This window comes from Thamnophis sirtalis, unplaced genomic scaffold, assembly GCF_051295495.1.
Source record: "Thamnophis sirtalis isolate CommonGarterSnake01/CBP01778 unplaced genomic scaffold, rThaSir2_p1.2 scaffold_6, whole genome shotgun sequence".
Taxonomy (NCBI): domain Eukaryota; kingdom Metazoa; phylum Chordata; class Lepidosauria; order Squamata; family Natricidae; genus Thamnophis; species Thamnophis sirtalis.
The window spans coordinates 86,700,848-86,714,048 of record NW_028261386.1 but is presented as its reverse complement, the minus strand read 5'-3'; the positions used below and the strand labels follow the sequence as shown (position 1 = coordinate 86,714,048).

At 34.7% G+C, this 13,201-nt stretch overlaps 2 protein-coding genes across 6 annotated transcripts in view; both read left to right on the top strand.

The window, feature by feature from the left end:
- Positions 1-13,201, top strand: part of ADGRG6 (adhesion G protein-coupled receptor G6) — a 136,096-nt gene that overhangs the window by 57,525 nt on the left and 65,370 nt on the right. For 4 of the 5 annotated variants that reach the window (XM_087718351.1, XM_087718349.1, XM_087718350.1 and 1 more), the window contains 3 exons: positions 14-82; positions 4,329-4,409; positions 12,738-12,823. In XM_087718351.1, coding sequence (XP_087574477.1) covers positions 14-82; positions 4,329-4,409; positions 12,738-12,823 — 236 coding nt within the window. The remainder of the gene's footprint in view (positions 1-13; positions 83-4,328; positions 4,410-12,737; positions 12,824-13,201) is intronic. The other variant, XM_087718352.1, reaches the window with a different exon arrangement.
- On the top strand, positions 5,088-8,903 carry LOC148045064 (uncharacterized). Its single transcript, XM_087717629.1, has 2 exons — positions 5,088-5,106; positions 5,884-8,903. Exons 1-2 carry the CDS (start codon positions 5,088-5,090, stop codon positions 8,901-8,903), a joined length of 3,039 nt encoding a protein of 1,012 aa, XP_087573755.1.

The window sequence follows — 13,201 nt, the reverse complement described above, 5'->3', positions numbered from 1 at the left end:
CCTTTTCTTTAAGGTTCATATCTCGTCCTCTTGCCGACAGTTGAACCAACTAGCTGTGCCACTACAGGAAGCCTTTGCCGAGGTAAGAAGCAACACTAGTCTGCCAAGTTAAAATTTATTGCTACCTTTTCTTTATTAGGCTTTAAGATTTAAATGGAAAGTGTGCAGAGGAGGAATATGTTGAGGCAGAAGTCAATAAACCAAACATGGAAGGAAAAGAAAAATAACTCATATGTTTTCTATTGCATATTTTAAATTTTGTAGGTAATCAACACTTCCAGTATAAAAGGCTGTAGCCTATTTTTCCCCTTCATTCAGTTTGTTGCTATAGTATATTTCAGTGTCCTTTTTATTTTGATACAATGAGAGTATGAGCAAACTAATGGATCACAGCATTCTCCTTAAGAGTTATGCAGTGTTAGTTTAATTATATCAGTTAGTTAGCATGAACTGTGGTAATTTATCTTGATTCATGTTCTTAATTCATGTTTTATTTTGTATAGAAATTATACGTAGATTTTTCTGTAGGAGGATTTTATTTTATTTTTTTAGAAGAAAGAAGAAAACCTATATTATTTCCTCTATAGACCAAGCAGTTAGGAAAGCTTTTTCTTTTATTTTGGTCTCTCTTTTTTTTTGCTTTCTTATATTATGCTGCTCATAAAAATCAAACAAACATTATAAATATAACAGTCTTATATCTTTTTTCCCTTTTTTCTACTACTTTCTTTCTAGACTTTTAGTTTTGTTTCTTTATTTCTCCTTTTCTCTCTTTATGAATTTTCTTAATACTTTGGGTTATATTAGTTCTTAATATTGAAAAAGAAATAGGTTGTCATGACTGTTAGTTGAATATCTGTGGGCAGATAGTTCCAGATTTGAATTGCAAACAAGAGTTTGCCCATTTATTTTTACCATTGATTCCACATCACTGCTTATCTCTTTTAATATTTTGCAGTGAAAAGATAATATAGCATGAGGATTTCATTAATTTTCTGATTCATAATGACATGATTTGTGAGACAAGTCACCTAGCTGAAAAACCGTGTTCATACTTGTTGAATGCCTTAGTACAGTAGGCATTCAGAAAAAGTTATTAGATTTAATAATTTAACGTGTGTGTGTGTGACAGAGAAAGATTAAATAATGTACTAAATTATTTCAGTTAGAGGATGGTTTCAGCTATATTATCTGTGAAATGACCAGTGAAGAATTTTATTCTGAATGTTTGGAAAGTTGGTTTCTCTGGCATATATTTCTTTCACATTTCTGTTTTTGATTTAATCGTGAAGGCTTTACTACACTACAAATTAAGTGAAGAAAATGCTGACAGAATGCTGCTATGTACAGTTGTATCAGATATGGAATATAGTCAGATAGTAGTTGCAAGTCTGAATTGCAACTTAATTTTTATTAATGGGGTAGCTATATTCTGCTTCACTTGTCTTGTGTTGTGCGGTCCTGTCTTTGTGTGATGGGAATGTGAAATTTTTTGAAGATTAACAACTTTCTGTTATCCTAATCTAGCACTGAAAAAAATCTAATGGTGAGATTTAGGAGGTAGAAAGCAATTGTGAACATGAATTTGTGAAAGAAGTGGGATGGATGATGTACACCCAACAATTGTGCAATTCATGGAGCAACAGAACAACAGAATTGTGACTTTGGAGGCCTTCTAGTCCACCCCCCTGTTCAAGCAAGAAACCCTATACCATTTCAGTGGTTGTCCAATCCCTTCTTAAAAACCTCCAGTAATAGACAATCTACAAGCAAGCCATTTCACTTTCAACAATTAACTGTTCTGTCAGGACATTACTCCTTAGTTCTGATTAGTCCCTCCACTGTTTTTTATTCTGCCTTCAGGTGCTTTGGAGAATAGGTTGACACACACATCCTCTCTATTTTATAGCAACCACTAGATATTTGAACACTGCTATCATGTCACTTCTAGTCCTTCTTTTCCTTAAACTAGACATAACCCAATCCCTGCAACCATTATTCATATGTTTTAGCTTCCAGTCCTCTATTCATCTTTGTTGTGCTTGTCTGCATTCTTTATAGAGTTTCATCTGAAGAATACATCAGGTATGAGTAAGAAGAGATTGTGTGAATTGATTCAGTTTTTGTCTGAACAACTGCTGGTATAGCAGGGACTGTTGCAAAACTATGAATTATGTCAGCATTTATCAAGCTGAAATCCAAAGGTCTATTTGTTGAATGTTATTGTAGAATAGAATTGGACCTACTTGTTTCAGCAGGATTTTCCAATAATATTTTAGCAGAAATGATTCAGAATTCTGGGAGTTGATCAGTATAGATCAGGCAGAGACTATGATTTCCAAATTCCTAATAAATTCTTACTATTGTTTTGAAATTTGAATTTCCAAGTTGCTGAATTTTTTAAATGTTAATGACAATTGGAATCTGCTTAATAGTTTCATCTGAAATTGAAATTTGATGGTTTCTTGTTATAGATTTTTTTTTCAAATTCAGTTCAATCTATAAACATTTTCCCTTATTCTGCAGTTCATTTAATGTTATGCTACATACTTAATACTATGCTAAGATATTGCAACACCAATAATTCTGATAATTCTACAAAGTCTCAAAATTTGTCGCACTAATAATCAAAAAATTTAGTGTATGTAATCAGTCATCTCTACTTTTTCAAGTATTTCAACACAAGTATTTAAAGTCTACACATTTTGTGCTGTTTCTTTTCCTTTTCCCAGAAGAAAAAAATACTAATATAGGTTTAGAGGTAGACATTAGTCTAACCAAACTGAAAATGATTAAAGAGATTAGCTGCCATCTTCATTCCATAAACTGTTAACTGAGTCAATCTATAGGTTTATTTAAATTAAAAATGTATCTCTGCCAGCAGGTGAAATAGGCTTTTTGAAAACAGATTTTACTCAGAATGGATTTGAATGAGCATGGGTGAGAACATAGCTCAGTTCCCATTACTTCCTTTGAGGAATTATTTTAATGTCTTCCAATATGCCCTAAAGAAATCATCCCAGCCAAATTTCTGCAGTTTGGTTAATAGATGTCATTCAGGATAGACTATAGTCCTATCTACTATCATGACGCTAGGTGAAAAGCAAGTGTGCAACAATTCATTTTCCAGTCCCAACATTTTCTCTAAAATGTGAGGTTTTGTTCTCTTTTAATAAGGTCTGTTTCATTCTGAGCTTGCAGGGGGAAAATGTTTTGATTTCATGCAGTTCTGTAGTTCACACTATGAATAGGAATAGTTACTACACAAATATTACAGCAGTTATGTTTTTGACTTAGCTGTTTTTAATGCATTTTTCTCAAAAATATAGTCAAACTAACTTATTTTTTTTAACTAGAATGTGTCATCTAGATGAGCATACATCTGTTTTTGAATATTTCCAGTCGTGAGTGGTACTCTCTGATTGCCAATACAAAAGACTTCTGAATTTGAGGCAACTTGAAAATGTAATCTTGTTGTGGCCATTATGCAGGCATTAATCAGAAGCTGACACAGTTGGCTGATAGATGCAGGGCAAAATTTATGCTATTTATAAAGGCTCCTTTTGTCATTAAGAGAATATTATTTTGAATTTTTATGCTCACAGGTGGACTATGCTGTACTTCATTTCAAACAAGTAGTCTTGTTCAGCTGGCAGGTTTGATACTAAATTTACAAGTCAATGGCTCACTTGCAAGTCAATGGCTCACTAGGATTGAAATATTTGATTTATTAACTAATGAAAGATGTTGTTTGTATAGTATACTGTAGCAAAACTCTGAGGTTAAATTCATGTTATTTTCATTTTTTTTTAAAAAGAATGCAATCATAAATTTTAGCAAAATTCACATAATTCAAATAAAATTACAATCCATATTCATTCAATTCATCTCCATTATAGTCAACAGCATTATTTCTCAACATCTGCATTAGTATCTTTGTTGCAGCCATTGCAAAGAAGCAGTTTGTTTTGTAGCACATTTGTCTATATTGGTCAGTAGGAAATAGTGTATAGTAATTTATGTAATTCATCAGTTCCTGATTTGATTTTTAAAAACGTGATAAATTTTAAGCATGAATTCACCCATACGCTATTGTTAAATTATTTGTGTGGCATTGTTTTGTCAAATGTTTCAGGTGAACAAATGAGACTTGTTTAAAAATATAATTAGAAATTTGAAAAGAATATATGTGTGATTTATGTTTTATGTGGATCCAGTCACTTAAAAGTCATTTTGTCTGTTTGTTTTTTCATGTATTCCTATTTTGCCTGACCTTATTAACATTCATATTCCATATACGTTCAATTATTTTTCATCTTTGTTACCAGCTACTGTAAGTTCAACCACTCCATCACCCACTGTTACCACTAACATGCCTGATACTAACAGAACCGATAAAATAATGGATGGTAAGAAATTTAATGTTATATTTTCTTTGATTATATTACATCATTTTATCTTTTGAGCATACTTGCATTATATATGAGTGTCAGATTTTGTTTCAGCAAACGCTGTTTTAAGAGGTTTGTGTCAAATAACAATTTTGGATAAGCAAAATTTCCTGTGCAGAAGGAAGGTTTTCTAAAATATTTCATGTTTCTGTTATGATTCTTTTTGTTAATCTTCAAATGTAAAGGTTTTACAAAAGCAATCTTAATGTAGTTCTCTGTAGGAGTGGTTATCCAGACCACCCCTGGGGCTATATACAATTATTCACATACTTCTATTAGGATCATTAATTCAAGTAACTTCATTAAGAATAATCCAAATCCATTTGAAAGTGGTTGTTCCTGCAATATTCAAGAGACCCTGATAACGTAAGAATATATTTTAAGAAATATACAGATTGGAGAAGAAAGGACCAAGATGTGTCTCTTAGTTTGTCTATTCTTGCTTTAAAACATTGTCAGATTCTGGAATTGAGTATTTTCAATTTCAACACCAATGAAATAAAAATTAGATGCAGAATTAGAAAGAAAGAAACAAACAGCTATTTAGTTACAAGGGTGAGCCAGGATAGAGCATAACTTGGGGTGTGTATGGTGTAAGAATAGAAACGTTTCACAGATGCTAGATAATGTAATATAATGCATGACCAGGACAGTGGTGGGTTTCAAAATTTTTTAGAACCTCTTCTGTAGGTGTGGCCTGCTTTGTGGGAGTGGCTTGCTGGCCATGTAACCGGGTGGGTGTTGCCAGTTTGTAAAATGTGGTGAAACACTTAACAATGCTCTTGCTTAGCAACCAAAATGTTGGCTCAGAAACTCTGGCATTTGAAGCACGTAAGTCTTAAAGCTGTCAAGTTTCAAAACCCTTGCACCCCTAATCCTTTAGAAAAAAAATCCAGGGGTGTTCAAACTTGACAGCTTTAAGACATGTGGACTTCAACTCCCAGAATTCCTCCTCTCGCTCTTCATCTTGATGATGTGCGGATGGGTGGGGGGAGGGAACTGGAACCAGTTCTAAACAACACTGTAGATTTGTGAAATCTCTTCTATAGAAGAGGTTAGAATTGGCAGGAACCCATCCCTGGACCAGGAGCTCATTTAAAGAGAATTCTGTGTCTTCATGCACAATCAGTAATAATGAATAGAATAAAAGTTTGATCAGACAAAGAACAGGAGTGAAGTTTATATTTCTGTCTCCTGTACGCATTTTGAAAAATTTAAGTCAGTGGAACCAGTTTTGTATAATGAACTGTTTAAGAATAAATTGCCTAACTTTCTTGTTTAAATTTTGCATATCAAAACTCAGTCTATATAGTGCAGTTCCTACTGAAATAAGTGATTTCTTCAAACTCAATCTTTGAGCTGTATTTGATGTCAAAGTAATTTCCTTAAGTAACGTTTTTCATTTATTAATTGAATGACTTACTGTATACAGTCCTGCAGGAAATGAAAAGTCCTGCTACAGTCGTCTTCAGAATCAAGAGAAATTCAGCTCAACCTATTCAACATTGGCAGGAAGATTCTAAGATAAGAGGCATCAAAAACATAGGAATTATATCAACCCCAATAGTTTGGCCTGTAAAACAGAGGCCTTTACACACCAGTAAATTTTCAATAACAGAAAGAAAAAGTGCACCCAGTTACTTCATCACAATAACTCCTGAAGTGATACCATCTGCTTCTAGAGAAATGCAAATTAACAGCTTGGGGCCTTTCACAAACATAAATTATAATTCTTCCACTGAGGTGTCATACTTTAATAACATCTCAGGACATTCTGAGAATGTGTTAAGTGAGAGTAGTATTTCACAGGAAACACCAACTCTCCCATTTGATCATGTCAGGAATTTAGGATTCCATGTTCAACAAGGTAGAAGTGTTGAAATAGAAGATTCTAGATCAAACTTACTGTTTCCTTCACTGGTGAACAAGAACACTTTTTTTGAACTTACAGAAGACCCTCAATGGATGCTACCTCCTATTAGTTACACATTTTTGTCTGTGTATAAGCACGCTAACAATTTCTTGCAGTCTTTGAGTACATGGAAGGAAAATGCAACTTATGACTATTTTATTTCCAGAATGCCAGAAGAAAATCTTTCTTCTCTTGTTCATCAATATTATCCTAAGGAATTAGTTAAAGAAACAATGCTTGGCTTACTAAACAAATCACTTGAAAATGTCTACTTGCAGCCCACAAAGAGATTTCTACAAGAGGTTTCTCTTAGGAATGCCCTTTACATTGTAGATGACTTGCAGACTACAAAATTAAATCACATAAGAGACTATAATTCAGTATATTTTAAAAAACAACTGTTTAAATACAGCACAAATCCTTCTGGTTCATTACAAAACATGAAGGCCTGGTTTCCAGATGTTATGCCTAGAATCCATCCAACAGAAGTCTTCACGTCAGTGGAATATAGTAGGGAATTACATTTATCATCAGGGTTACCAAAAACAAGAGGCAGAAATTCTGAAATTCAGCGAACTGTTTCTGTTTCGCCTTTATATCAAGAAACATACAATAGAGCTTTTTTTAAAAGTGACTTTTTTGCATTTAATCCTCTAACTGAGCAGTTAGTTAATTTAGAAGAACAGGAAGGTTCATCTCTAGAAGATGAATTTGAACTTCCAGATAAGTTAATTTCTTACAATAATGATGTATCTTCTTTTTCATTTCTATTGGAAGATGTCAAGTCAAAGTCAAAATTGATGTCTGGAGCAGGATATGTAGAAAATAATGTTTCTAGCAGTCCATATAATGACATTTCTTTTCTTACAATTAATGATGTAAGTTTTCCAACACAGTACATAAATACATCCTTTTGGACTATGGTTAATGATTCTCCAGAATCTCCCGGAAGATGGTTGTCCTTATTTAATCAATCATATTCTTCCCTTATGGAGACAATGTCTTTTTTCATGCCTCCTACACAAATAGAAGATATCACCATGCAAACAGTTCCTTACAATAGACTAATAGGCAGTAATGTTTCAAAGTTATATATTTTTACTAATGCGTCAGAAGAGAATCTTAGTTCAGTTTTTGCAATATACTCATCAAGGAATTCAGATGTTATTGAGAGAACAGCAACAAAATCAGATCATCTTCTTACCAAAAATGGATCCGTAAATGATATTTCAGCTATTCATGTTCCTTTAACTTCCCAGATAACACCTTTGATTCAGCCTTCCTTGCATTTACAGATTAGTACTTATGATATATTACAAGGATTTATTGATGATTTAAAAATTACTGCCAATTTAGCCATGCAACAGACTACGGAGAAAATCCCAGATGATCAACTAATAACTTTTTCCCCATCTGCTGAAAGATCAGCAACACCATTTTTTGAATCTTCCTGTATAGAAGATACCTGCAAAGTTTTATCATTAAGTCCAGTACATTTTAAGGAACTGACACATAATATATATACAGACTTACAGATTAGTCAGTTTACAAGTGCTTCTGATTATATGAAAAATTCAGCGCATTCACTTATGAATAATGCTTTTTTTGAAATACAACATGCACAAATATCTGATTTCTTTATAAGGACATTGCCTTTAGATATACTGCCTACTAATAGTCATGGAACAATTGCACAGTTTGGCAAACATTCAGCAGCTTTAATGATTTCAGACACTTCAGTTTCACGGAATCCTCTAAATAACTTTGATCAACATTTGCTTGATTCAGAATATTTGTGGAACAAAAAGCCAGTTCAGGAAACAAGCACTTCGAATAAAACATACATTTCTGAAAATGAACATGATTCAAACAATTTGGAAAGCAAAGACACACTACTTCTTCAACCTGGTCATGTGGAAGAGTTTGGTGATATGGATCACAAAAATATTGATACAAAAATAAAAGTGACTGTTTCAAAACAGGAACCAGTTGTTTGGCAAGTGCATCACAGTTCTAGCAAGTCTGTTGAAGATCCCATTAAAAAAGGATTGTCATCTTTGAATCCAAGTAATGTTAATCTGACTGAGTTTTATGACCAGACAATTTCTTCATCTTTTGAAGACTTGAAATATGAAACAATAGCAAACTATTCTTACTTTTTGGAACAAGCCACAATTTCAGTAGTTACTGATGTCATGGTCCAATCTTCCTTGTTGAATGAATCTATTCAGTATTTTGATGAAAATGTATCAAACAGTGGAATGATATCCCATAATCACAACTCAGAAGTTCAAAACACAGTTGATATATCAGTTCATCAAACTGCGCTGACCAATATAGCACCAGAAGCAAATCAAAGTATTGTGTTCAGAACAACGTTGACTCCCAGCAGCAAATATCTTTTGACTTATTTTCTATGTAATTCCTTCATGAACCAGAACTGCCCATGTGGACCTGAGGTCAAACACAGTAGGTCAAAACATGAAGCTAGATGTAGAATGAAAAATGTCTTATCTGTTAGATGTATAAATAGAGTTTAGAATTACTGGTGCTAATGTAGATTTCATGCTTAGCTATAGAAGCACGAAAACCATAGAAATTTAGTAGAAATGCATTTATACCACACTAAAGTGATCAATGATCAAAGTGTAGAACTTTAGCAAATGATTCTAATCACTATCATTCCATTTACTAATTCAAAATCTTTGAGGAGACTATTGTGACAATCAAATTAACTCTTTCTCCTGTTCAGTGGAGATTGTTTAGTAAAAATCTAATGAAGATAAATAATTACAGTTTGAGCAGAAAATATGAGACAGAAATCATATCAAATTATCTTCTCCATGTGAGGATAGTTCTGTTCTCCTACTTCTATCCATGGAGATGCTTTCTTCTGAACCAAAAGATGCAATCTCTGTGTATCTCTTTCTCTATTTTATGTCTTGCTACCTATAAAGAAAAAAGACATTGAATCTACTGAAGTGTTGTTGATTTTTAAACTGAATATCCAACCAAATGATCAGGAGAAATCACTGCCTAATTATTTTTAAGTATATTTAAATTTAAAAAACAATTTTGCTTGTTTACTGTGCAGATTATCTAAGTATTTTGAAACAGTGATCTTAAAAAAATAATATATACATTCAATGGAAAGTATGTTTTGAATTCTTTTAATATCGTCAGTTGATAGTCTCCTGAGAGTAAAACAAAGTTATAGTTCTTCATACTAACCTCAAGAAAACATGTTTTCACTCATTATTCAGAAGTGGTAGATTTGAATTAGCTCTGCTATTTAGAGACAGTAAAGTTTTCCTAGTCAGTGTTACAAAAAATAAACGGTATTTTCACAAAGCACCTAAATAATTTGTTTCTAGAAAGATATACTATAAAAGAGATTTTGTGTTCATAGAAAATTGGTTCACACATATTTATGGCATATATATATGTCCAAATGAGTTGAAGTGTTAATGAGATCATGGATTATTCATGCTAATGAATATGTCAATTCATACCAGCAATGGTGATATATAATTAAATAGTTAAATAGCTATCGTCCAGTCTCCAACCTCCCCTTTGTAGGGAAGGTTGTTGAGAAAGTGGTGGCCTCCCAGCTCCGGCGGTTGTTGGATGAAACCGATTATCTAGACTCCTTTCAGTCTGGATTCAGGCCTGGCTACAGCACGGAAACTGCTTTGGTCGCACTGACCGATGATCTCTGGAGAGCCAGGGACGGGGGTCATGCCTCCGTCCTGGTGCTCCTTGACCTCTCAGCGGCCTTCGATACCATCGACCATGGTATCCTTCTGCGACGGTTGTGAGAGGTGGGGGTGGGAGGCACCGTTCTTCGGTGGTTCTCCTCCTACCTCTCGGACAGGTCGCAGTCAGTGTTGGTTGGAGGGCAGAGGTCGACCACTAGGCCCCTTAAGTATCGGGTGCCGCAGGGTTCGGTCCTGTCCCCCCTCCTGTTTAACATCTAATGAAGCCGCTGGGTGAGATCATTCGACGGCACGGGATAAAATATCACCAGTACGCGGACGATACATAGTTGTATCTGTCCGCCCCATGCCAACTCAGCGAAGCGGTTGACGTGATGTGTCAGTGCCTGGAAGCTGTTAGGGTCTGGATGGGGGTAAACAAGCTTGCACTCAATCCAGACAAGACCGAGTGGCTTGTGTTTTTCCCTCCCAATAATTGGCCATGTATTCCATCTCTCAGGCTGGGGGTGAAATTATACGCCCCTCAGACAGGGTTTGCAATTTGGGAGTCCTCCTGGACCCACAGCTGACTTTAGAACACCATTTGTCAGCTGTGACCAGGGGGGCATTTGCCCAGGTTCGCCTGGTGCGCCAATTGCGTCCCTACCTGAACTGGGAGGCTCTCGCAACAGTCACTCATGCCCTTGTGACCTCAAGACTGGACTACTGCAATGCGCTCTACATGGGGCAGCCCTTGAAGAGCATTTGGAGACTTCAGCTTGTCCAGAATGCAGCCGTGCGAGCGATTGTGGGTGCACCTCGGTACACCCACGTTACACCTATCCTCCACGAGCTGCACTGGCTGCCTATTGGTCTCCAGATACGCTTCAAGGTGCTAGTCGTCACTTATAAAGCCCTTCATGGTATTGGACCTGGGTACTTGAGAGACCGCCTGCTGCCAATTACCTCCCAAAGACCTATTAGATCCCACAGATTAGGCCTCCTCCGAATTCCATCCGCCGGCCAATGCCGTTTGTCGACTACCCGGAGGAGGGCCTTCTCTGTGGCTGCTCCGGCCCTCTGGAACGACCTCCCCATGGAGATCCGGACCCTCACCACCCTTCAGGCTTTCCGTAAAGCCGTCAAAACCTGGCTGTTCCGACAGGCCTGGGGCTGATGAGTTCCCACCCCCTCTCGAATTTATGTGGCTGTTGGTTGCTTTTAAATTGTTTTTGTATTTTGTTTGTTTGCTTTTTGTTTTTGTCTGTATTATCCCTTTCCCCTTTGGTTTGTTAGCCGCCCTGAGACCCTTCGGGAATAGGGCGGCATACAAGTGCAATAAACCTTATAACCTTATAACCTTAAAAATGCAAAAAAAATATTTCCAAATTGGGAAAATAACCAGAAACATGGAATAGAATATTGGGGTTGTACAAGATATTTTTTTAAGTTATTCAGCTCTTGTTGATGGTACAGTGACTCTATTATAGATTGGTATTTATTTAAAAGTTCAGTATGACTAGTGAAATGTTGTACGGTAAGAGAATCTGGATTCCATGTCGGTAATTTCTTCCCTAAGTGATTCTCTTATAATTTAGGAGATAATCTGTGAGATTTTTTTTTCCTACCTCACCTGATTATCACTTAGTGCTATAAATAAGGTCCGCTCTCTGCCCTTCTTATTCAGTGGAAACCACAAAATATTTTAAATATGCTCCACATAACAACTAAATTTGATGTGTGCTATGTAGAGATTTGATATGTACAGTGCTAGCAATTGTGCATCATTCAGATAGCAAATTATTTATTTTATAGGATAGTTGAAAGTAGATAGTTGATTTATTTTATAGGATAGTTTCTACTACAACCCCCAACAATGATCTTCACCAGCTGAAAATGTGTTTCTTACATACTGTAGATTAATAAAATCTTAAGCTATATGGTTGAAAAAATATTCTATAACCCTGGCCTATTACTATAAGAAATAGCATATCAAGACATTTAAGCACATTTGTAAAGAGTTTTAAGTGTTTACAGTAATTTAAGAAAAAAACTCAAATGTGCTTTTTTTTATAAAATAGAATACCTTCATAATGCTGTAGTTTTCCTGAAAATTTCATCTCATACTGAAAAAAAACCCAATAACAGTTATAGTCATTTTTGCTTTTCTCATTCATACTATGAAAGAACAGAGTTTTCCAAAGTTTTTCCAAATCCCATTTGTGATCTGCAGGATCCAAATTAAATCAGAATATTATTGAATCAGTTCAGTGGGAAATAGATTGTTTCTAAAGTTTCTGATCTTGCCTTCAAAGCAGAGTCTGCAAACCCCTAATTTTTATTCAGAAAAAGAATAGAAAGATTGATCAAAAGATCAGGAAGATATTACTAAAATATTTCAAATAATTGTCAAATTTAAAATAATTTGCCTTGCTACAACAAAAATGATACAATAATAAATATTTCTATATGTTTGCCTATTATAAAAAAATCAAGGTTTTTAAAAAAGTGAAATTAAATGAGGTGACAATAACTACCATATTATTAAAAATTAAAGCCGGTTTTAAAAGCATTATCAGTGTTGTGGCTTTACCATTGGCTGGGGGTTATATCTTGGTGAGAATTTTATATATTTAAGAGTCATAATTCTGACATTTACATTGTTTTTGTAATGCCTAGGTAGATTATACTACAGAATTGACTTTACCGTATACAGAATTAAAGAAGATGCAGAGCCAAACATTCAGAATGTAATTAGAGAATGGGTAAGTTAAGCTACTTTCAAACTATTGCATATAAATTTTAAGTGTGCTTTTAAAGAAGTTACTGAAATATTTTTTAAACTATTAATTTAAAAGTATGATCTTTAAAATGATAAAGGTTAATTTTACAAAAGCATGATTCAAAACTGGTAATTTCTAGACTATTTGTTCAGATGTATATGCTGTTTATCTGAAATGCTGCTTTTTATTCTGAACTTTCAAAATCTAGAGAGATTAAGATTAAGCCTGCCCCATCCTTTTATCTTTTCAGTAGACCATCAAAACCTGGTTTTTTGCCCAGGCACTGGAGTAAAAAAAATCTTTAACTCATACAAATTAGTTTTATCCAGCTATAAAGTTCACATTGGTTTCAAATCAGTA